The 26061-nt window shown below is 37.1% G+C and overlaps 1 protein-coding gene across 1 annotated transcript in view; it reads left to right on the top strand.

Annotated features, from left to right (window-relative positions):
• Positions 1-569: 569 nt before the first annotated feature.
• Positions 570-26061, top strand: part of SLC26A7 (solute carrier family 26 member 7) — a 63504-nt gene continuing 38012 nt past the window's right edge. Inside the window, exons 1-4 of the mRNA XM_041464477.1 lie at positions 570-759; positions 13772-13882; positions 17559-17731; positions 25292-25456. Coding sequence (XP_041320411.1) covers positions 570-759; positions 13772-13882; positions 17559-17731; positions 25292-25456 — 639 coding nt within the window. The remainder of the gene's footprint in view (positions 760-13771; positions 13883-17558; positions 17732-25291; positions 25457-26061) is intronic.

Raw genomic sequence — 26061 nt, 5'->3', positions numbered from 1 at the left:
AAGACAAAACGCTGATGGAGTAAGACAAGTCTTCTAGCACGAGCTTTACTGAGGTCTTAATGCCTTCCGCCTGCGGCCAGAAAAGCTCCCCCAGGAGAGACAGGCTGCTCTCCCGGGCTTGGCAGGGAGATGCCTGCTCTGCTGGGCACTTCTTGCTCAGATTAGCATAGCCCAGCCTATATCACACACACACCCAGTAATACCTCATTTTGCCACTGGAATGAGGCCAAAAGCACAAGCATTACAGGGATATAAAGCGGGAAGTTACTGGAAAGAATCACAAACTAACGTGAGACTAGACCAAATTTTTGCAAACAGCAGAAAATGTGATCTTTGCCGTAGACAGTTCTTGCATTTAATGTAGCTGTTTATATGATTGAAGCACTTAATAAGTGTTTTTGTTTAGTTACAGAACAGCTGCGGAAATCTAAGTGCTTCTGTTCATTTTTTTTTCTTTGTAGCTTGGAACTGAAAAATCTCAGAAGAAAACTGGACACTGACAGAGATCAGGGTGACTCCTCAACTGTGCACTCTCCTGACAGAGGCACTGCTTTTGTGGGGTAGGAATGATGACAGGGGCAAAAAGGAAAAGAAGTACAGTCTGGAGGAAGATCCAGGCTGTTCGCTTTGAAGATATCAAAGCCTGGTGTATGAGAAGGCTGCCTATCTTGAAATGGGTGCCTGTCTACAACTGGAAGGAAAATTTGGCTCCTGATACTGTTTCTGGGATGATGCTAGCTATCCAACAGGTGACTCAAGGTACAGTTAACTCATTTCAAATTAATATTTTAAGTTTGTCTGGTCGTATCTGATGTTGATTGAATCTAAACAAAAATATGAGGAAAAAGATATAGTCTTAACTCATTTATAGGGTGGATGTGCAAATGTGGATAGAAATGCATTGTGATATTGTAGCTAATTTGTGTAGAACTTTACTATTTATCCTTTGACAAATTTTCAAACATTTAATATGGAAGGTGAGAGAGCAGTAACTCTATTCATACAGGATATGGTTATATACAATGTTTTATCAATTCAATGACCACCTTTTTCTCTATTTCACATGGAAAACAAAATATAACTCAATGATAATTACACTATAAAATATGCTGTTCTGGAATAAACATGTGCATGATACTATTATTTGTAAAATTCCAAAACACAGCAGGAAGAGTTCTCAAATTTCTGTGCCTAAAGAGTGTTCCTGCCAGAGACATTATCCAGGGAGAGGATTTGTGGCATCCATAGCTTGTGTGCTGATTTAATGCAGTAGTGCATTACCTACCACACCTCTTTTCAAGCAGCAATACAAAGTAGGGGTGGAGCTAGACTCCATTTTACAGCTAAAAAAAAAAAAAAAAAAAGAAAAAAAAAGGAAGAAAACAAAGGCAGGAAAAAGAAGAAGCTTCCCAAACCCTGCACAATGACCTGCAGAAACTTTAAGTTCCAGTCATCTTCTTTAGTAAAGTGATTGCTACAAGGAAATAAACGCTTTTGTCAGTTTTTGATGTGTCTTTCATAGTGTCACCTTCTTATGACAATCTCTTATATTTGGCTTAGACAAATCACAGCTTCTTATCTCAGATGGACTTTAACTCCTTCCTTCAAGTGAATGACATCTATTGTTTCCTAACATATTAAGCGTGCTTAAGTATCATTCATGTTGTTAAACACTCCTTAAATTGAATTATACTGGAACTTGAAACAACTGATTTGTATAAGTATTTGTGCTTTTAAAGTAATAAGGAACATCTGCATTGGCATGATTTAACTTTAGGAACCTTAATACTGTAACTCTGCAAAGTATCTAATTTCCCTGGTATGTGTGTATACAACAATTGTAATTAAAATGCTGCTAATAATAGTATGTTGAAATTCATCAAAAATGCTATGTTAAACAGCATTTCTGCAGTGCTGGTAGTTTTAGCCAGGACTTTAATGTTTGACTCTTGTACCAAGAAGTTGTTTACTGTAACAGATAAATCTATGAAGACCCAGTGAAGACAGAAAATTCAGGTTTTCTGGTTTATTTATGAGTACTCTAGAAACAATTTTATCTGTATTTTATGCTGTTTAAAAAGAAATACTTTGAAACTCCTGATCTGTTTTTTCTTTCTCTGCTTGCTGCTTCTCAAGATTTTGGAATTATTTTAAGGGATGAAATAGGAAGAGAGTTAGAGACAAAAGCATTTTATCATGTTTGTGGTGCTTTAATTTGAATGCAAATATACGCTCTTTCTCTAGCATTTTAAGCATTCCGGTTATCAGAACTATCCTAATATTTTCACAGGAAGACTTATGGATGAAAAGAAGTTCCAGTTGTTATGCAGCACAAAGCAAAAAAATCCGAATTTTGGGAGGTCTTATTGTGACTGTTTTCTTTCACCCACAAGATAAACCAACAAATTCTATAATGCAATGCAAGGCAGAAATTCTAATAATAGTAGGAAAAAAAGGTAATTGGTGATAATTTACTTGTTCAACATAGTGTCAACCTCAGCAACAGGTTTCAACAAATCCGAGTATAAGGAAATAAACCTGAGTAATGGAAGTATTTGGAAAAATGTACAGTTGTATTCATATGCAACAAGTTTTCTGAGTGATGAAAGCTGCAAACTCCAGGGTGGAGAGCAGTCCAGTAGCTTGAGAATAATTAAGAAACGCCTTCCAAATGAGCTGTGTTTTTCACTATTTCCTTCTGTGGGATTTCTTACTCATCTGATATTGGTCATATTCAGACTATTCAGGCTGGCAACTGCTCTGATCTGGTGCAATGTGTTTGTGTTCTCACTTGTAATCTAAATATTGGATTAAATTGATTTCTCTTTGTATTGTAAGGAAGATGAAAGTCACTGTCCTTACTGTGTCATAGTGAAAGCAACAAAACTGATCTGGGGAAGGGGAGACTGAGGGGTGTAGCAAGATGGAAAGTAAAGGCATGGGATTATCACAATGTGCTGCTGGGCACTTGTGATGAAAGAGTCGTTGCTGAAACCAAGCAGTCATTCTGAAAATGTTCTGTAGTTCTTTCATTGCCTGCTGAAAATAATAAATAAATATTAATTCAGGAGGCCCAAAATTCAATGCTCTTTACCTATTGAGACAATACTTGTATTTTCTCTGTATGTATCCCCTAGTTTTAGAGTCCTTTATCTACTTGTACAGAATATGGAGAAAGAAATGTCAAAGATAATTATGTTTCTAAAAATGTTATGAAAATATCACATAGGAAAAAGACCCTACAAGTTCTAACAAAAAAAAAAAAAAAAAAGAAAAAAAAAAAAGCCTTTTCAAATACACCAGTTGGTACAAACGTCCAGACTGCGAAGTCAGCCAGCCACAAGTCAAAACCAGTAAAGGAAATCAGACTTCATCAGTTCCAGCTATTTAATATTAGTTCCAAGTGTAATTTAATAATGCTGACATAGAATCCTTATTCTTACTTTGATACCTATGGTTGAAAAAATAATCTTTGAATCTAAAATGAACATCATGAAGCAGGCTTGAAGTTTGCTATATACTGTAATAGGAAGTTAAGAAATTTGAGCTTTTATGTTTTGGTAATCATGACATAATTTGTCTCAAAAAACTTCTCAAAACTGTTGTTGATAGACTAGAGCTAAATTAACAAAATAAATCCCTATTTTTCTTGTTGGATTAGCATTCACTGCCCTCTTCCCTTTCCCTTTAAAACTTATTAATACCCTCTCAACAGTCATTCTGTGAAGAGTCTTTGTTCCGTTTAATTATGTATCCCTCATCATTGCAAACAAATTCAATTGCTAGATCCATGCAGATGTCTCATAACTACCTAACCTTCTTTTTCCTTTCCAAATTGAAATCATGTTAATAAAACAAAGGGTCTGCTGTGCAGGTAAGTAGTTCTCAGCAAGCTGCTTCTGTGTTCTTCACTGGTCAATGAAGACTTAATTGATCAGAGTTAATGAACACTAAGTTGTTAGAGTGCATCCAAAGGAGGGTAACGAGGATGATGAAGGGCCTTGAGGGGAAGCCAAATGAGGAGCAGCAGAGGTCACTTAGTTTGTTCAGCCTGGAAGAGACTGAGGGAAAAGCTCAACACTCTCATGAGAGGAGGTGGAAAGGCAGGCACTGATCTATTCTCTCTTGTGGCCAGCGACAGGACTTGAGGAAATTGGGTCAGGAGGGGTTTAGATTGGATATCAGGAAAAGGTTCTTCTCCCAGAGGGTTTCTGGGCACAGGAACAGGCTCTCCAGGGAACTAGTCACAGCACCAAGCCTGACAGAGTTCAAGAAGCATTTGGACAATGCTCTCAGGCACACAGTGTGACTCTTGGGGTGTCCTGAGCAGGACCAGGAGTTGGACTCGATGATCTTTATAGATCCCTCCCAACTTTGTTTATTCTGTGATTCTATGCTTGTGAGAGGTGGTGAATGACTGCATTTACATCACTTTTTTTCTTTTCTTTCATTCACTTATTAAGTTGTCTATCTTGACTGACAAGTTTTCTCACTTGTGCTTTTCTGATTCTCTCCTGCATCCTTTGAGGAGGAGTGAGTGGCTGGTTGGTACTTAACTGCTGGCTGGAATCAACCCACCACAGGCGTGATTCATCTGACTAAATCTAACCATCTGCTTAGTTAAGGTTGATTAATTAATTATATTAATAAGATTTCCTCTGAGTGTAACAGGGATGGGCTCAGGTGTAGACACTGATGAGGCAGACATCAAAGTTTAGGTGTCTCAACCATTATATCCATGTCATTGTGGGTAATAAACAGATAAATAGTTCATGTTTAACAGTTCATGGTTAAAGGCAGGTCTTACTGTTTTCTTTTCTGTAATTCATCTACTGACCTGTCACAATAGAATTATTTGTGGGTTTTTTATGTGACATGGTCACCCCACACTCATGTAAGAAAAATACTTTGATCAGCCTGGGTCTGATTTTTTCTTGGTTTCCTTACATGACAAAATTAAGATGCATTATGATGCAGTCTTTCCATGTAGCTAAATCTCATTAAACTGTCATCATGTTTTTTCTGTAACCTTCTGAACATGTGCTACAGTCCCATCTTATCTCTTCAGAATGCATCTGCTTAGCTTGTTTTCACAGTGGTAACTTTTATTGCACCAAGCAAATTATTCATCTTTACTTTCAAGACCTGTCATAGGTGATCTTTCCTGACATTATTTATTCCTTATCAAGCTCTTGATCCATCTGCTATTAATCCACTTTGCTATCCTTCTCATGCAGTCTTTTTTTTGCTTGTTTTGCTGCTTGTTTTTCCCTGGGCAGAATTGTGCACACTGCTCAGAAAGTTTGGTATATAGAAACCATGTACCTAGTACCATGACCCATCAGTGAGCTTCCCTGAATGTCCCTGAATGCAACAGAAATAAAGCCAAGTTTGTCTGAAAAAGTTTATAAAAGAGACCCTCTGTCATGCAGATGAGTTTATTGCCAGAGGAATTATTACCCAAGTTAGTCTCCTTGAATACATATTTTATTTTTTGAATATATATTTTAGTGTATGTAACTTATTTATGTTCTCTGTACAGGTAGGGGACACAAATGTGTCTGAAGCATTTTGGTCATGAAATGCTGTGAAAATTAAGTGCTCTGCATAACAGCTGAAGTTGTTTTACTCTTTCTGGATGTAAATTCCTAATGTAGGTACCTAACTTCAGACAATGTCAGCCCTTCTCTCAGGTTTCTTCCAAGATCTCTCTTGAGGTTTTGATAATTATAAACCCCATCTTCAAGCTATTCATGACCAGACAGTCTCCTGCTTACACAAATATATGACTTAAATTATTTTTTTTTTTAGTAATTTTCTGGGTGATGATAATACTTATACCCTGCACTTTTCATTTTAACAATTTAGAGCTCCTTACACTTACCAGTAATAAAAAAGTTTATGGGTAGAGAAATTAGACACAGAAAAATGCTTTTGCTTGAAACAGAGAAATTACTTTTGCATTACTACGCTGAGAGTTTATGGTGCAAAGAACTCAGGTTTCAGTAGTTTGCTATTGATATGTATGTCTAACACTGCAACTGAGTTAAACTCCTCCAAAAGAACCCCCAAACCTACAAGGTTTTACAGCCTTTAAAAAAAGAAATGCAAAAAAAAAGGCATGGTACTTTCTACTGAAGTATTTGGTCTGAATGGAAGCCTCAGTGCAAAATTAGAACTTTGGCTCAGTTTCCTGAAGGATGATGACTTTTCCATGAGGGAAATGGTCAAGCACATGGATATATAACTGATATCAAACAGCGAAAACAACAACACTTCCAGGTTGAAAGCTGAGATAGGTAATTGCCATCTCAGGATTCTGAAAAACAAGGTAAGTGTCACTGTGGATCTGGTAACACCTACCCTAGATGATTCTATCACATTTGGAATTATATTCTGCAATTGATTGTGATTATAGTGTTGTACCCCAGTTATAAGTCTGTACTGCAGATGAGGGACTGGACCAGATGCAACCCATAGTGTTGTATTTCTCTTTAGTAATAATAATAATAATAATAATGAAAATACATATCCATGTAGAGCAATAAAGGATACCAGAGTGATGGATTCAGCTATGCAATTCTGAAGCAAGGCTCTAGGACAGATGGTGGGTTTTACTTCAGAGTTATGTATGGGTTCTAAAGACAAATCTGCTGCTGCCCTCAGTTAGAGGTAGTTTTAATGGTGTGTTGGAAAATAATTAGCCTATTTAAAAAAAAAAAAGGCTGCTGCATGAATTGGGAGGTGCAAAGAAACCGATGACCACTGGCAGTGCTGTCTGTTGATCCATTATCACAAATATAGTGTGTCATTTTGGTTGCCTCTGTTCATAGAAGATGATCTCAATAGAAGAATAGGCTAGGAGAAGGAGCAGAAAAGCAGAGATTATATTTGAGAGAAAAATGGCTCAGACAGGTTAATTAAAATATGAGAAGGTTTTTTCTTTATCAGGAAAGGCATTCAAATTAAAAGAGAGTTGCAGACAGTTGAGAAATGAAAATAAAGTAACTTGAATCTGTTTAGATTTAAAATTGGAAGTAGTTCTAAAAATATTGTATTTAATTATTGGGTTCAGAAGATGGATCTCTTTATCACATAATTCCATTCATGGGTGTGCTAAATGACAAACAATTGTGTTTGGCTGTCATAAGGGGGAGCAGACCACAAGGGAAGGTCTTCACAATTTTATGCTCCCCTTCAATTTTATGCTGTCTTTGGAGCTGCTGCTCAAAAAAAAAAAAAAAAAAAAGTGACGTTTGGAACTTCTGTATAATATGAAAAAGTTAAGACAAATGTGTGGGAGTTTCAAATGAAAACACTGTCACTCTATTTCTGATTCAGTCTTTGCTTGCTAAGTTTGTGGAATCATAAACATTTTTCTGTTTCTTTTGAAATGAATATTTTTCTGTATATTATATTGCTTGTACTCAATAGCTGCCCACTGGAAGCAGGAGGGTATAAGATTTGGACTTTCAAACTTACCAGATTGCAATGATGTCAGTGTTTGTAGTTTAAAAAAAATATTTTTTTGTAGGCAGCTAGTACAGAGATATGCTTAATGTAGAATTTATATATAGTATTATACATTTGCTGCCTTTCTTGTGACCTATCATGAACAAGAAATGCTTTGGCTCAAGAGGATTTTGGTGGGCTGTTTTTTTGGAGGGTGGAGGACCCTTGAGACATATTTCCTCTAAAAGTTAAATATGTAGATGGCATCTGATGAAATCAGTATTGTTATTTCTGCCAACTTCTTTTCTTTTTCATTCTTCAAGCCCAATAATAACTCACTGAGTCTTGGTGTGGTTTGTATGTTTTAATTAAACTTAATTTAATCTGGAGCTGGATTTATTGCTGAACAACTAATTCCTTAACACTGGCTGGAGACCCTGACATTAAAAAAAATTAACTATACTGCCTTCCTGCATTCCAGAACTGGTGCCCAGTGTTTTGGAAGGCATGATGCCAAGAACTTATATAATTTTTTTTTCTCAGCTTTTCATGGAGCAACACCAGCTGTGTCTTCTCAAGGGTGATAGTTGCCGGGGGTTTATTTCAGGCTCTGATCATAAATGTAGACATAAATATACTCTAAGCTGACTCACTGGAGCTAATAATTTTATTAAGGGGTAAGCTGCCTTGTAAATATACATCTGGCTTACAAATAACATGTGTAGATGAAATAGAATAGGCACATTTGGAAACAGAGCCAGAAAAACCTCCTACAGCCAGAAAAACCCTCTCCAATGCATTGGAGAATCCATGATTTCTGGAAGAGTGTCCAGCTGAACTCTATTATAGTTCTCTCATGCAAAAAGTAATGATGTAAGCAGAATATGAAATTTAACATGTAGTGAGAAAATGTGGGACAATGTTTCACACTTTACAACTCTCCAGTGGAGCAGCACAGCACTTAGGCTGCTGTGCATGCAATATTTTCTTTCTAATGTCTATAAAAATTCTTCCAAGTTACACATGTGCTAATGCAGACCTGTCTAACAGACTGCTAAAATGTGAATTCAGCTGCTGGATGACCTCTGACTCCCTTGGAGCCTCCTGTCCAGGTGCACTCTGGTGTGCATACTCTGCCTGCCCAGAAGAGCTGTGCGGATCCCTGTGCTTTGGGGTGCCTGAGCACCATGGACAGAGACCGAGCAACCCAGGAAACTTTGATCCTTGAAGGAAGAAATGATGCCATACATAATCTTCCAGATAGAAAACTGCTAGTGTTCAGATCCTTGGCCACTGATTTGCCAAAATGGATGCCCTTTTCCTGGATTTCAGCAAGTCCAGCTCATCTGGATTAAGGCCTGTAATCACTCATGAGAGGTTTTTGTTTCTCCACAGCATTGATGCTTCTCAGAAGATTACTTCATAGTTACCTGCTTGCCAGAAACTTCTGAAGGCTTCATTCTCTGTTTATTCTTACTGAAATACAGAGATGTTTACCTATAATCCTCTTTCAAAATCCTTCTTTGTTTCTGGATGTGGCCAAAGTCTTCATGTATTATGGCTGGCTAGTGGATAATAGCTCATAGCACTCATTGTGAAACAGTTAATAAAATCTTTGTGGTGTTCAGATTTTGTGTCAAATTTATCCTAAAAGGGTCTTAATGTTTCATCTCAGATTTTCTGTCAAGACTGACAGCTTTTTTTGAGGAGCTCTATTAAAAGAAAAGAAAACACTAGAAACTTTTTTGTGTTCTGTTTTGTATGTCTGATCACTGTTCAAGCTGTCTTGAACAGTGAAATCATAAGCGGGTCATGCCATCCACTTGTTTCTTCCACCATAATCTTGCATATTTTCCTTTTGAACATTAAGATACAAATGTCAGTACGTGGAGATCTGTAAAGTGGCAGAATAGCAGTGTTTTCTCAAATCTACCTTTGATGTGGTTGTCAGATGGTACATTGGAAGAGCTACACTTCAGAATCTGTGAAATGCTGTGAATTCAGGTGCTATGGCTAACACAACTGTTTCATTTTGAAACATCCTTCTTCTCTCATCAGGCTGAAGGAGACAGCTGCATGGGAAGGAGCTGCACTGAAGGATCCTTCAAAAAAGAGGAGGGTTGTCAAATCAGCATTGTGTAGTCTCTGAAGGATTTATGGTTAATTTTTGAGGGACTGTCCTTCCATTTTGTCTTTACATTCTTAATTTGTCTCAGGCTTTGAATGACAGAAGAACCAAGGAATGATTTTAAGCTCTTGGTACTTTGTCACTAAATAAGTGAGACAGAAGGTACAATCCACTTGTGCTGCCCAGCAAATGTACATTGAGAGAACTGATACTGAGCTGCCCAGTTTTTGGAGGTTAATGATATTATTTCCAAAAGATCATTTTGTGTTAAGAGCTTTTACAAAGCCATTGTCAAAGTACCCTCCAGAACTAGGAGACTTGTGTAGGAAAACTCTTATGAAATATAATATTAATATTTTCCTGTGGTGGGAAAAAAAATCTTGTTTTTTTCTTCAATAGAAGTTGGTTATCCAGAGTTAGAGCTAGAAATTAAAGCCTGGGATATGAGTCATTGGTTGTCTGATTTGTTAGTTGTCCAGGAAATATTGATAGGAGACTGATTAAACATGTGTCAGTTCTACATTTTAGGGCATCCTCAGAAAATACCCTTCTAACTACATAATAGAGCTTTGTGAGAAGATGGAGAAGAAATGGAGAAATTGTATTTTTCTGAAGCATTAGAGAATGCCCACATCTGCAGATAGCATTTTTGAGTGGGATAAGATGAATTAGTGTAATTTAGGGTTCCATAAACCTGGGGTCTGACCATCTTGGTATAGTCAGACTTAAGAGTAAAAGGTTACAATTACAGAAAGTTATTTGAATATACACTCTATCAGAAAAACTTTAAAAATATATATACCTTTTTACAGTAAATATTAAATGATACTAATGTTGATACTCTTCCAATTAATTATAGGTTTAATATTTTCCTGTTTCTTAATTTAATTTCTGGTTTGTGCCTAGTATTTCCAAAAGACACGGTAGAGTTTTCCTCAGAACAGATGTATGTACCATGAGCATATTTCCAGATGCAGAGAACTGCTAACTAGTTGACTATACTCTGGTGATTCATAGCTCTTCCTATGGAAAATATTTTTTTATTGCTGTAGTTTTGGCACTAATCTAATTAGCAGAAACTTCCAACTCAAACTGAGACCTTTCTCCTGCGGTAGGAGATGGCCTTCTTTCTCTTTGTATCAAGTTTGTTATTTTGCAGTTACTTGCATTGACACCGAGTGTTAAACATCTCTTGCTTTTCAGCCTGATGCGCCAGAGGACTGTTAAGCACCTGGTGCTAGTCACAGGTCATGGTTTTCAGTGAAAGTGTCCCACAATGTTATCTTATGATAAGGAGGTAGTTAAAACAAACAATATTAATGTACTGTATCCAAACTTACTGTTCAATATTTGTTTGCATTTCTTTTCATGGAATTTATATTCTTATATGAAAACCTTAATGTCACTGCCATGGGGGCTTCTCCATATTACCAGTGAAGATTATGTGAGATCCTTACTTTATGATCTATTTTCTTTAAGTATTACTCTATGGAATGAAAAAAAAGAAAATAATGTTTCCTGTCTTTTGACAGGAAAGTTCTTGAGGAAACAGAATGCATTGCAGTGAATTTTAATATGAAAATTAATGAAATAAACTTAAATATACTACTGATTACATCTTGAAAAGTATTTGAACCTTTAGAACATTTTATTCCTAATAAGAAAACCTGAAGTCTTTACTGATTCTATTTTATAGTGCCTCTCTGTTCTTACACACTTCAGTAAGTGCTACACATGCTTCAGTAATGGGAGTAAAAACCTAAAAAACAGAGCCAGGATTCAAGTCAAAGGCTGGTAGTTTTAGCTCTGGCCTTATTGCCACGACCTCACCATGAAAAAGAATGACATACTGCTTCTAGAAACTTAATACAAAAGAATGTGAAAGGTCTAGGCATGAAATGGAGGAAAACAAGGGCCAAATTTAAGATCAGATTATCTGCTTGTAAACAAGTGATATTTATCAGCAGCAGGTAATCTGGATTTACAACCATAACCTGCATAACAGGCTCTTCCCAAAAACCTTCTAAAGTACATATCTGGCTCAACATTCAGTACTGAAGCTTGTGTATTTCCCTTATGCTTGTCTACACAGACAGGTCACTTCATTTTAATTATGTTGTTATAATTAAAATGAGACTGAAATTATACTGATTTTTCTGATTCGTTCAATTTTTGGAGAGTCAAATAATTAGCCTAGCGTAATGCTTTGTTGCAAGGCTGGAATAAGTGTGTGAGTAGTATTCAACTAGTAAATTAATTCCAAATTTTCTCTTTCTGTTTGGTTTTGTTCATGTTCAAAATGGTTATAATGGAAGAGCTTTCCAGTGTTACACAAGCTTTAAAAATTTCTTTCTCCTATTCTCTATTTCCCCTCCTCCTCCATGTATAATTTTATCAGGATTGGGTCACGTAGTTCTCTCCTGTGCTGTTTTTATTCTCCTCAAGCACACCCTTCTGTGTTGCTCTTGGTTCAGAATCTTCTTTTACCTCTATTGATCATGTGAACGTGGACGTTGCACTACAATTTCAAAGAGCTTTCTGGCTTATGATAACGCTCTGCTAAAAGAAAAATGCAGAAATGACTATCAGCAGATGCACTCTTTATAAGGCTGAAGAGCAACCAAGTCCATTTCTGTTTAAATGAAGTTTAAAACTAAACACATTTTAAAATATCTCTCCTCCAAGTCATAATTGATAGTGCTACTTTGCTGAGCACAGTGTGGATGAAAATGATCCATGTAGGATTCACCTCAGCAAAATCTTCACTGTGAGGTTTTTCTACGAACAGATGAACTGCTTCACTGAGAACTTGACACTTCTGACCTTTTTGTATTTTCTTGCCTCCCCCCCCACCACGTGCACTTTGTTGCAGACTCAAATGAAAATGTAAGAAGATTTTGAATTAAAATGTTCAGAATTGTCTCTGAAAACCCATAAACAAAGACACTTTGGCACTCTCCATATTATCAAAGCTCCATAACACCAACATTTCAGGCAAAGAACGCTGTCTGGAGCAGTTAGGAAAGCTTGTTGAGAACAATGAATCCTACAGGTTCAGTCTTTGGGGGTTTCACATGTACACAGAAGGCAACTCCATTCCACAGATCTGAATCTCCTGTGTCACAGCCCACACGTGGTCATTCTCCCAGTGCACAGTGCCCTAGGCTGGTGAGTACACTCAGGTGGAAGCTGGACTTCAGAAAGGCATCTTGTGTGTTACACAGGCCAGTCCTTTCTTCCAGACTGCGTGATGAGGTATTCACCAAAATTTATGGAGCAACTGTGCAAGCCAAGTTCTCCTGCTGTCAGTGCCCAGAAGTAAGAGCTGTGAGATGGCCGTGGAGCCTGCTGATCTGAAGCAGGTCTGGGGAGTCTCCTTCTGGTGACTTGCAAGAAGCCAGTGCAGTCTGACTTGCTGTATTAGGTATCTCAAGTTGAAAAGCAACGAAATATGCTGCTTTGCAGGAATGTTTCTATTGAAAGATGAGTTCCTGTCCAAGACTTTCTAAGAAAAGGATAGATGCTGTCCTCTATAGCTAAGCAATGAAGGTAATCAGCAAGTCTATAAAGTTAAACCTGAACCAATTCTGTTCATTCTCCATCTCAACATGAAAGTCAAATGCTATCTGTTTCTGAACTGACAGCTTTACATGATGAAAGAAATGTTAATGCCTAAAGGCTTATAAACCCCAGGCACCTAAAAAGTGATGAACTCTAGAATATTTTTTTGTTTAAGAAATTAGGAGAAAGCAGACTGAAGGGGGTCCATCCAACCAAAAATTACAGGTTTTGAAATATTTGTAAATAATAACCATCCCACTGCCTGGAGACCGCCTGGCAGTCTCAAACCCACGTTTGTGAGGGTGGGGGTGAAACATTGCTGCCTCCTTCTGTGAGGGCTGGCTATTAAAGGAGGCTTAGAACCATTAATGGAGACAACTTGGAAACATGGTAGGTAGGATATGTGGATTTTGATGATGAAATGAAAAACCTTCCACAGTTATTTCTGGTTCTTATTGTACAGTAGTTCACTTACACTCCAAGTTTTGAGAAAGGAAGGTGAGTTTTTTCCTGCTCTTTATAAAATTGTACATTTTACATTACATTTCCTCATAAAAATAAAAAAACAACAAAGCAAACAGAACAGTTTTATCTTCATACAGTAAAGTAATTCTCTTTAATTTTCTATAGGGCTGGCCTTTGCTGTTTTGTCTTCAGTCCACCCAGTTTTTGGTTTATATGGATCTTTTTTCCCTGCCATTATTTATGCCATATTTGGAATGGGACGTCACGTTGCAACAGGTAAGTGTCTGTTTGCTGAAGTCGTTTCCAAAAATAAAGGATCGGATACTGAAATTTATTCCTGTTTTAAGGTCAATGGAAGGAAAATTACCTATGATTAAACAAAAATAAGATGTTTTGTGCTTCTCTTTACAACTGTTTTTTGTCAGTTTAAGTACTTTAAAGAGCCTCATTAAGAATATCTTGGAGTTACTCCTGCCATTATAATTTAATATTGCACTAACACTTCCTTTGTAAATGTAATTTAGTAAGAGCTTTTTGTATTTTAACTTTGCTTTAGAAATCTGCTTCAGGCTAAGAGTTTAACACAGGGCTCTGCCAACAAGATGTATGTAAATGGAAATGAAAAAGGTTCGACTGCCTCTTTAACCATAGAAAACACACATTACTTCTCACCTGTCTAAAGCATAAATCCTGCATTTTTCAGGAAAAGAAAAACAAAAACAACCTTCTGAGCCCATTACTTGCTATTGTATTAAAGCTAGAGACTCTCCCAATAAGGACTCTTACCCTCTTGCAGAGTAGTTGGGTAGACAGGGAAAGATGCTGCCTGGCTAATCTGCTGGTAGTTATGAGTTACTTGTTTGCCCTCAGCAGAGCCTCAGCAGCTGAAGAACTGAATGGCTTTGTGCTCCTAAGAGGTTGATGAATGCTCTGTTTCTGAGCCCAAATAAGTCCAATTATAGAGGGCAGCTGGAAATAATACTCATTAGATTGAACCACAAATTCTTTGCTGTGCAGAAGTGGGCACTTGATGGCCCCTGAGGTTTGCAAGAAGGATGAGATAGGCGCAGTAGCAGCTCACAGCATGGCTGGGTAAAGGGAAGCAGCCCCTGTGGCTGCCAGAAGATTTAAGCAGGGAGGAGGCATCCCTTCCTTGAAGAGGAGAAAATCTCCTGAAAGGACAAAACATGGTTCTGGGTAATCGCACTCAAAATGAACTCTGCAGAGTCTGATCGCACAAGTGTATGCATGTTCTACTAAGAAGTTAGCAACACATTTTGAGCACCCTTTTTGGTCAAAAATATTCAGGTACATTACAAAAAAAATACAATTCTTAACAGCTATAAATTTTCTTAGAGAAAAAGGAAAGCTGAAAGTTTGCTTTCCCTATATGTACAGAGAGTATTTGAGCCTTTTGATGTCTGAAAAGGATCTGTAGACGTGTTAATGTCCTAATGCTGTAATGTTGTAATGATTGTATTCAACTCATGTTAAAAGGGAAGCATTCCAAGAAAAGGTGGAAATTTAGAATCTGGAAAATAAATTTTATTATTGAATACAGATAGATTAAAATTTTAACCTATATTAAAAAGCCGTTTCAAAACAAAAAAAAAAAGAATTAGAAGTGTATTGTCAGAAGTTTGTTGGTATATGATTATTAGGAAGACAAGAACCCATCATATGTAGGAAAGATAGGTAAGCATCTGGCTGCCATAAATTCTAGTAATGAAAACAGTTGATAAAATAGGTAAATATGCTGTTAAGTCTGATGTTTTATCCTTGGGAGGGAATAGTGTTCAGAGAATGCCTTACTGAGTTCCACAGGTTCATGTGTGCAGATTTCTGCATGGTCCTTGGTGTGGAAACTCTTTCCACTCTTAATTCTATTTCAAAATTTAATCTCAATCAAAAAAAAAAAAAAAAAGGCAACAAAAGAATTTTCTTGCACATATGGAATTTTTAAAATTAATAAATTTGAGTGACATATATTGTTGATCTTTTCAGAAGGAAGGTCTCATGCACTTGTTCCCCCAGCCTCAGTTAAGGCATCGTGGTGTGTAGCTGAGTGCAGAGGAGCCATACTGCCTGCCTCAACTGCTCCATAATTCCTTGTGGACATTGGAGACAACCTCTTCACTTACTAGAATTTTCTGTAAGATCTGTGATGCTCCCCATATGTACACAGGCTGTAAAAGTGTTCTTTGTTAGTGAGGACAGTCATGTTAGCATGAAATGGAAAATCCATCAATGGCCCTGTTCAGTTAACTTTTATCCACTTGAAATGCCTCTTTGAAAAGGCTGATCTACTTGAAGAGTTTTCTCACCTGAGCAATAAACATATACAACTTTTCTTGACTTTTCTTAACATAATTGATTTTGAGCCATCCTGAGACAGTTTTATCTGCCGTAAACAACACATATAAGTCTTTGATTTAAGATAGAATTTCATGTCAGCTGTTTTCAAATTTAATTTTATGCAAACATCTTAAAACTCTAGAATGGCCAGGTTTGGAAGGAACCTTAAAGGTCTTCTAGTTCCAGCCCCTCTGCCATGGTCAGGGACAACTTCCACTAGGTTAAGTTGCTCAGAGCCCCATCCAACCTTGCCTCGAGCACTTCCAGGGATGGGGCAAAAAAAGCTATGTATAATCAGACCCTGTTGGAGAGGAGTTAATGTGACTTATGTAAAGGAAAATCCTACTTCACTACCATCTAGACTACTGTATGAATGTCAACAAGTGCATGGAGAAGGGATATACTTTGAATATGAGATAACAGAATAGTCAAACAGCTACTGATAAGGTTCCACACCAAAGGTTCCACACTAAAGAAACTAAGTTGTCCTTGTGATAGAAGAAAAGTCCTTTTATTAATTATTAGCAGGTTGAAAGATATGAAGCAAAAGGCTGGACCTCATGGTCACTTTTCAGGGTGGTGGTATCCCTGGTGGGTTCCTGAGGAATTCTTGCTGTGAGCTTTACTCTGTGAAGGCCAAGGTGAGGGCAGGACTGCATACACCAGGTCCTGCAGCAGTAGAAAAAAGGCAAGTTCAGAGAGATATTGTTTTAAAAGACTTTTAAAATATAGATTAAAGAAAACATTACAGGAGACGCTGAACTTCTGCAACCTGCTCTCAGAGGACACTGTGGAAGAGAAATTAGAGGCAGGTTCAGACAAACTTTTGTCAAATTCACGAATGCAAGTCCACAAACAAAATCAAAAAAAGCCAGCTAAGGAAGTACTTCTCTAACACAACAGCTCTGAATGCTGGCAACAAGGGCAATGGACCACAGAAAATGGTCAGCCTTGTGAGATTTCCCCAGGGATCACATCTGACTGTCACAGCTGGAGGCTGAGTACTGGGCAAGATGGGCCATTGGTCTGACATAGCAAGATATTCTTATGCTCTAATAGCTCTGCATGTTTGTGTCTTTTAATGTTGAATTCTTATTCAGTTATCTTTGTGTCATTAAATGTGCTTTATCTCTGTCAGCAAATAAATGCTTTTTCATAACTTGCCTCCATTTATTAGAGTGCTAGGTACTATTTAATGGACTAGGTACTATATATGTAGTATGAATTAATTGCCCTAGAAATTTGAATGGTGAACACTTGGGATTCTCAGAGAAATAGCTGCTTGATCACATTCAAGGTGAGTTAAAAGCATTTCTGATAACTTGAAATCATTGTAAATTGTTGTATTTGAATATCTTTTGTAAACCTGTCTTAACAAATGTGCTAAAAAATTACATTTAATTTGCCTGTATAAGTGCTATTTTATGGGAAGAAATGGGTGTTACATAGAAAAATTACCTTAAAATTGTTCTTATGATGACAGGAATGTATAAAATGGCACTTTTACTTATAGTGGCCATTTTAAAAAAGAGACCATGAGTGATGAGTACAGACAGATATACAATTATTGGTGATTAATGTGTGGCTTTTTTTACAGGAACTTTTGCTTTAACTTCCTTAATATCTGCCAATGCAGTTGAGCGTCTTGTTCCTTCAGTCAGAACTAATTTCACTGCAAACAATAATTCAGGAATTTTGGGTTTGTCAGAATTTGAAATGCAAAGGATTGGAGTTGCAGCAGCAGTTTCATTTCTAGGAGGAATCATTCAGGTTGGTAGTGATTACATTTTCTGTGTGCTACTGATGTACTGCCTTTGTTACAGCTATGACATTTATAATAGTTTTTATATTTCTCTGAGAAAAACTAATGAAAACATCTGCTTCAATGGTCATAAATGATGAAATTAATGCACTTTAAGAACTTGCTATTCCTTTATTGAGATGTCATAATTATCTGTATACATTCTCCCAGTGTTTTATAATATGAAGCAAAACCACCTTCAGTCAGCTTTACCATAATACTCACTTGCAGTGGGTGCCCCTTTTCCTTCTTCAGAAACAAACATGAATCAGCTCCTGGTAAGCACTGACATATTCCTGAGGCTTTCTGTTGCCCTTGGCTTGAAAAGCAATACTATACAATATCCAATAATTAAAAACAGTAGGGAAAGTTTTAAATTCTCTTTAGAGTTCACACACCCATCATTAAAGTGAAATAGTAAAACAGATGTCTTCAAATGATTCCCTAAAGTTTATTTAAATGATCAGAGGTCTTTTAAATTTCTTCTTTTTTCTTATTCTGGCTAAAAGGGCCACGTTTCTTTATCTATTGCCAGTTGCTTAGGTCTTCAATGAAGTCTTCCCTCTTTCCTTGTAAATATTAAAATAGAAGTAATGTGCCAGCATGTGACATTGCAACACCTCCTAGGTACCTGGGCTCCTGAAACAAGCCCAGACCTCTCCACTTGGTTCTTTGGTTCCCTCTCCCATGCAGAGGATGGGCAAAGGGGCCCAGAATGGGATCTCCAGTAGCCTATGTGCTTGGCAGGAACTGGGGCATGTACTTATGTTAGTCAGCAGGAAATATCAAGAAGAATTGTTATTTCTGTTGCGTTCTTATAATTCTATTATTGGTTTATGATGAGGATTCTTTTACTGGATTATGACTTGGGGTAGGAGCATGAGGGACAGCCTACAGACAACACAGAAAGCAGAGCTGATGCAGATTGTGCCTGGCTGTGCCTGCACGTGCTGTCCCAATGTGCAGCCCAGCACTGCATCTTATGCAGGGTGCTTGCAACAGCAGAGCATGAATGGAGCTCTTCATGCAGGAGTCCTGTGCCCACAGCTTGGAAATCTCCTGCATGACGGCCAGAGAGGCCAAAATGCCTCATGTGGGAAGCTGGTGCCTGCATTCATTTGATATAACTTCAAAATCCAATGCAGAAATTATTTTGCTTGGTGGCTGCAGAATCCCGTTAGGTGTGTGAGTCCTCCAGACCTCTTACTCTTTCATCCTGAAAAGTTCTGCTTTTTCATATGTCTTCCACTGCATCAGCTGGTTTATCTCAGCCTGTGTCCTGTTTAACCCTGACTGGAATGAGAAGAACTGGTAAATCCTGTCTGCATCTTCATAGAGTTCAGGCAGGGAACTGTGCCACGTGCACGGGCTCCTCTCCCAGGTCAATGATGTCACTTGCATTAGAATCATACTAACACAGCTGGTTCTCACCATGCTGCCACTTGTCCTTTTTGTAAGTTTAATGGTTGGAGGCCAGAGTAAAACACTTATTTCCTAAAGAAGTGCCTTGAATCTACTAATACTGCAATAAGCAGATGAAATTCCTGATCAAGGTTGAGATTAAACTTTGCCATTTTCCCAGGTGCTGTTAAGTGTGGGAATCTATGTCTAATCAAGATTCCAGTCTCCCAACTAAGAGTTGCTGCTAACCCCAGATAAGGTGACAGGGCACATCTTGCTCTTAATGGAGAGCTAAATCAGCCACCTTCTTCTATTTATCAGATTAGATCAGAAATTAACTAATAGCCTGAAACTAATGTATGTTCTGGGACAAGAAGAATTGTATGATGCATTTTGAGGCAAGAGCTTTTCATTGATGACATCCTGAAATACAAGCAGAAGTTGTATTTCCTGTGTAGTTGGTATCTGGCATGGTACTGCTCTGGGAAGGGAGCAGACCTGGGTTATGTTATCTACTATAAGACTTTAATTTTTCTGAAAAACAGTCAAAATGCAGTTCTCTAATCAGCCACTAATTGCACAAAAACAATAGATGCTGTGACTAATCCCTACCTTGGGCATCCTCCAGACGAACGATGAAAAGTCCATGCCAAAACAGCTGTTTCCTTCTTGGAAAGAGTAGGTAAAGAGCTGTACACCCTGGGCCTAAAAAGAAATTTGATGCTATTTTTCCAGTAGCCTGGCTAAGTACTCCAATCAGCAAATAATATTAAAATAAAAGGGAAAATATACAAAATAGTGAGTAATGGAGGAAAAGCAGGGGAAGGGAGGAGATGTTTTTGAGATGAACTGCTGTTGGCTAGTTTGTGTTTATTGTAGACCACAACTGTGCATTTGTGTGTAAGGCAAACTCTGAGCAGGCTCTGTGAATTTCAGTGCCATCTAGACATGACATAAATTAGCACTGTTTTCTGATCATAAGATAAGAACAGGTAGAGATTGTCACAATTGAAATTTGGGGCTTAGCTGCTTAAATTTTTCTCAAAGTAATAAGTTTCAAAGTCCTAAACTACTTCTGAAATCTAAAGTTTGAGAAAGTGTTCATAAAAGAGAAAGAATATTTAGTTATATTAAGAGCCGTTCTGATGAAGATAAAATAGTATTAAAATAGAAAATAAGTAAACATAAAATAAAGACTGTAATTACCAAAACCATTTAATATAATTGCATTCATTATTTCATTTTAAAAAAGCAGAATGGAAGGCATAATGAATATTTTTTTTATGTTTGTGTAGCTGCTACTCTATAAAGATAAACAGGGCATGGAAAACAAATCAAACTAATAGAAATCTTCCCTGATATCCAGTACCTCAGAGGTATTGATGGGGAGAGAAAATGATGGAACATAGCAGATATCTATGGAGGAATTTTTTAATTAAAATTGGATGCTGCCTTTATAACATTAAAAAAATCCTGAAAAGAGCTTTTGGGTAAGATTTTTTCCCCTATTAATATATGTGCAAGAATGTTTGCATAAATATATGTGTCTGTAAAATAATCTCAGCATACTAAACTGAAATTCAAGATTAAAATTTGCTGAATAAATAGAGGAAAGTCCCTTACAGATCAAACAGAAAAAAATACCCTAGGAAAAAGCCTTAATTCTCTTAAGACCATGGTGTTATAGACTTCAGTTGGGCTATTTTTCTGTAAAGGAGAAATAGCTGCTTATTGCATTCCAATCTTGTAACATTTTTATTAGCAAGTTATTCATTTACTGTATTTTAAAAACTAACATGTAATTAGTTGCTGATATACAGTGTTGGATATAAAAATGTTTCTGGTTTTCAGGAGAACAAATTTACACAGTCTATTATTAATTTGCTTAATAACAAAGGAACACATTTGAATAAGAAGGGTGTTTTTGTAAGGCAATATTCTTGTCCAAATCTCTATTTCCCCGTGGGAAAAATGATGCTGCAGTATTCTGTTACACATAGCTCTTCATGAGGTAAAACCATGAGTCTATTACACAGTGATAATCAGGAAAAAAGTTCATTTTTCTTTTACAGTGGAAATACCTTATTGCAGGCTCATATTCTGTATTTTGAACACTACAAGTAGGCTGGGTGGGAGTTCTGCTTCCCACAAATATAGAGAGCATACTATGTGTCAGTACAGAAAGACCACAGAAAAGACTTTTTCAGGTCCTGGAATGAGGAAAGTTCACTCTGCACACCATCAGAAGGTACCAGACACTCTCAAGACACCCAGAATGAACACAGGAGCTGCAGCTCAGAAAACCAAAAAGCCAGGCATCTACCAGTTAGATGTCTATTGAAACAGGCCATGGAGAGTTTTAAATTGGCAACTCAGCTGAGTAGAACTGTGTCTGGCTGTTGTCTCCAGAGGGTCCATAGGAGTCTTCACTTTTGCTACCTTAGATTTTGAGATAACCAATATAATGTACTAAATGAGAATCTCACAGCCTCTGCTGGTTTTCTCCAAGTGATGTCCCCATGTCTGGCCTCATCTATGCAGCCCATGCCGCCAATGATCAGGAAGGGCCCCACCACTTTGTCTGCTGTAAGAGTGGAAAACCCCTTCCAGAACAGTGGAATTTTCAGGGGTTTAAAATTCATTCTGCAAAGCTGAATCTGTGCAGCAGGCAACACGATATCAGTCTTCCAGTTTCTGGGGACAGAAAGTTTGACATTAGTGATTTCCAAAGAGCTGTTAAGTGATAAAAATTTTTACTGGCCATGAAGTTAAATTGACTACATGTTGAATGGAATTTTAATAATCATAATAATAATAGACTGAGCATGTTGTCATGGGAAGAAAGTATTGAAAGTGGACAAGAACCAAAGGTTCTGAATAATGAACATAGAGGGCTTTGCTTTTTGCAATTGCTCATTTTTCTTCTCCTGGCTAAATTCCCATTCTCTTCTACTTGTCAGAGTAAAATTATGGAGCAATAAAGACAGCTGCAAAAAAAAAGGTTCCCTTTGTATTGTCTTTCTTCCATTTTGAAATTTACTTATTTTTTTCCATTTTTTTTTGTGGGGAATCACACCTTCCCCCATTTCTGTCTAATCACTTCATTGTATACCTTTTTTCTGTGATTTTTTCTCATTTACTGTGCATTAACTCAAGGTTGCTTTCCCCCACTTTCTCTTTTATTGCTTTTTCTTTTCTCTGAAAGGTCTTGATTTTATTTACCTTAATTTATTCAAGATAGTATACCTGATGAAACCAAAATTCATCTCAAGAAAGTTACTTCTTAATGAACCTTTTTTCATGGTACTATATACTGGAAGTGCCACACAAATAAACAATAGCCAAGTGCCTTTCAAACCACTTTTATACTGTGCATAGTCTTTCCCTGAAATCTGCTTTTATCCTCTAGGAACTACGTTTTTAAAAATTAAAAATTCTGCATGCAATTCTAAAATACGTGAATCTTTTTTTTCTTTTACAGTTTAAGAAAATCTCAGTATTATGACAAATAATAAAAAGAAAAAATATTTGCGCTTTTTTGTTGTTGTTGTTCCAGCACTTTACTGTCACTTTTCTCTGTTGTTTGTCTGCATCAGGAACAAAAAGAAATCATAAAATGTACCAGAAAATAAAGTGGAAGACCTACAAAAATGAGCATCACAACCAATAGCCAAAATAAAGCAAATTGTTAGACATTTCTTTAAGAATATTGGACTTTCTATAGTTTGGTCAGTGTTACTGGGTGAAAGATTTTATGACATAATGCAATGTAATGTAATTGAGTGCTGTCAGCTTAGCTAAGTTTCAAATGGTGTTTATTCAAAATGCAGTGGCAGCCAAGCTTAAATGGCCCTTGCCCAGCATGGAGGGTTAATTGTAGAGTCAGTCCGGGCCTGTGTAAATGCTAATAATTTTATCTGTCAAGAAAACTCACATCCAACTAGATTTGAGAGGCTTGTTTTAAAATTTTTTTCCTCTTCATGATCCAAGCAGTTTCTGTCCATTGCTCATGTTGCGGGGACAACATGAGGGTCCCATACCAGTTTGTGCTGAAAGTTACACCCTCCACCCAGGATGTTTCCTGTTCTGGTAGCTTCATTTTTAAATCTTCTACATGGAAGGTGTATTGGTGCACATCATGTTTTTTTAACTATCATGTAAATAAAGAGTAGGATGTTCATGCTCATGGAGTACTGCCTTTGTTTCTGGAAGTGCTGAGCTGCCTTCTGCAGTAAGGAGAGGGGACCAAGTGTTGCTTGTTTAATTGAGTGGCTACAGAAATTGTCTAACTGAAACCATAGCCATGGTTTGCATGTATTTTACATAGCCTATGGTTCCATGCAATCAATAAAAACTGGGTTTGAAATGTGTTCTTTTAGTTGGTACCTGTGAAGCATCCCCTTAACACGCTAACCGAAGATTAACCGAAAAAAAGTAAAAAACCGAAAAGTAGATCTGAGAGTGATGCTAAAATTTCTAAGCTCAGCAATCATTTTGCTGTAACTCACAATAATACCTTTCTCTGAAATGCTAATAGTAGCTAATACTTCTCTGTGATATTATGTAGTACACAGAATTGTCTCTGTGGTTTTTATTCCATGGCTAAATAAACATCCAATTTCCTGGAAACGAAGCTATTACACAGTTAGAAATTTCACATTTAGACAATAGAAACCAATTTTAGAAAACAAACAAAAATTCCCAAGGGAAGGGAGAACTGAATTCTTATTGAACTTTACTACTGTGAACAATGTTTTAAATATAGTAGTAGACACACTGTTAGAACAAACAGCTAAACAAAATATCTGAAATTAGTAATTATCAGTTTTAGGCCTGACTAACTAAATTACTACTCACTGAGGGTATACAGTAATTATCATTATTGGAGTCCAATCTTGAACGGCAATCAATTTTCCAATTGCTCATAGTAGAGAACAATTTACATGTTATTAGTGGGAAGTAGAAGAAAAATCTCAGATTTAATCACTAAAATGGAAGAGGATATTGCTTACTAGAGGTTTTGTGGGAAATTAAAAGCCACTTATTTTGATATTTTTGTTTCTTTTGCGGTACTATGCCCAAAGCTCTCTGCATACAGGTGAGTTTTATGGTGAGAACATGAATGGTGTTCAGGCATAAAGAAAAATAACATCTGAAAATAACAGTTATAGCTTCAGAAAAAAAACCCAAAACAAAACAATCCCCCAAAAAATCAAGGGGGACGGTGACATGTTTCAAAATGATCATACTTAGTATGGTAATCACAAAATGAACTTCTCAGAAAGTATTGTAACAAACAACTCTGTGCCAAGAGCATGTAACTTTTCAGGGAGAAGAAGAGCAAATGCAAAAGACCATAGAAGTAAGAAACTGCAAAACTCATTGTGAGGGGAGATAATGTCAATGTAACTTACTCTGGGTCAGAAAAGCATGAAGTGTTATTTAAACCACAGTAGCAGCTGTAGTCATGTAACAACTTTGTCCAAGGAATTAAGAATTCTCAAATGTCATCCTTTGGAGGGAAAGAATGTTCAAAGCCCAGGATAAGGGGAAAAATTTGAACACAACAATACCTACAATAGTTGTAGGTCCTGCTGTAGTTTAAATTTCTGGATTAGAGGTCTCACCACAAGAGTCTCTATAGCACCTCATAAATTTGGTATCTGTTGAAATTACTAGTGTTGGGAATCCTGACAGTGAATGACATTACGGCAATCAGTAAGCTGACCAAGATATGGCTGGCTCTTGGCCCATTCAGGCTGCATAGCAGTGGAGCAGGAATAAGTCTAAGAACCAGCCTCAGATTTTGAGTTGCTGTACTTGTTGCAGTGTTGAGTTGATGTTTTTATGGTGTTTATTGTGCTTACATATTTGAGCAGGAGAGAATATTTAGAGTTTCTTTGAGTCTGCTTTTGTTACTAAATCAGTGTTAGAGTCTGGTAAACCAGTGAGTAATCTAGTGCAGGTAAACCCACAGAACTTCAGTGCGTTCCGTTTTCAGATAGATTTGTCTTCCAAAGGACTTTTGCTTTGTATGTTTAGCTCATTTATCTTATAACTTATTAAAAGGACTCTGACTCATTGTCCTATCACCAAGAAGCTCTGATCCTGCTGCCTTTTCCTTTTAGGTAGTGATGTTCATGCTGCAGTTGGGCAGTGCCACTTTCTTGTTAACGGAACCCGTCATAAGTGCCATGACAACAGGAGCGGCTACACACGTCGTGACTTCACAAGTGAAGTATCTGCTGGGAATGAAAATGCCATATATATCAGGACCACTGGCATTTTTTCATGTGAGTTCAGTGAAAGAGATGGGTTACTCCATTAGGTAAAATTTTAATATATGCACTATTTGTCTCTGTGTAAGAGTATGGAATTTGATATGCACATGTGTGAATGAACAGAAGATGAACCTTCATCTTGCTTTAACTGTTTGTAAGGCAAGATTTGGAAAACCTGATAGAGAACTAGCAGGGATGGGTACAGTAATTAATTTAAAATGTGTTTCTTAGGGTATCAATAATCCCTTTTATTATCCTGAGGCATTATACACTCATACAGGGAGGGTAATCTCTCTCTGGGTCAGCATGTGGAAGGAATATAAATTTAAACACATTTTCTTCATATGCTGCTGAATGAAATCTGATCATCATTGTGGTAAAAGGAAAATGACCCATGATTTGTGCATCTCCTATGCAAAAATTACTCTAAATATGTTATTTATTATTTTATGACATGATACTACTTTGCCATAAATCCAGCAAGTGGATGGCTTTAAGGTAATTCTTATAAAATGCATGCTGCATTTCATGCAGTATTGTTGCAAATGAGTGGTTAGGCTGCTTAAAGCATCGCCATCAGGGGTATTGGTAAAAAGCAGGTATGAGCTTAAAATGAA

The sequence above is a fragment of the Pyrgilauda ruficollis genome, unplaced genomic scaffold (assembly GCF_017590135.1).
Source record: "Pyrgilauda ruficollis isolate IOZ18807 unplaced genomic scaffold, ASM1759013v1 scaffold18, whole genome shotgun sequence".
NCBI classification, from domain to species: domain Eukaryota; kingdom Metazoa; phylum Chordata; class Aves; order Passeriformes; family Passeridae; genus Pyrgilauda; species Pyrgilauda ruficollis.
The sequence above is the reverse complement of the archived record's forward strand: the minus strand, read 5'-3'. Positions and strand labels throughout refer to the sequence as shown.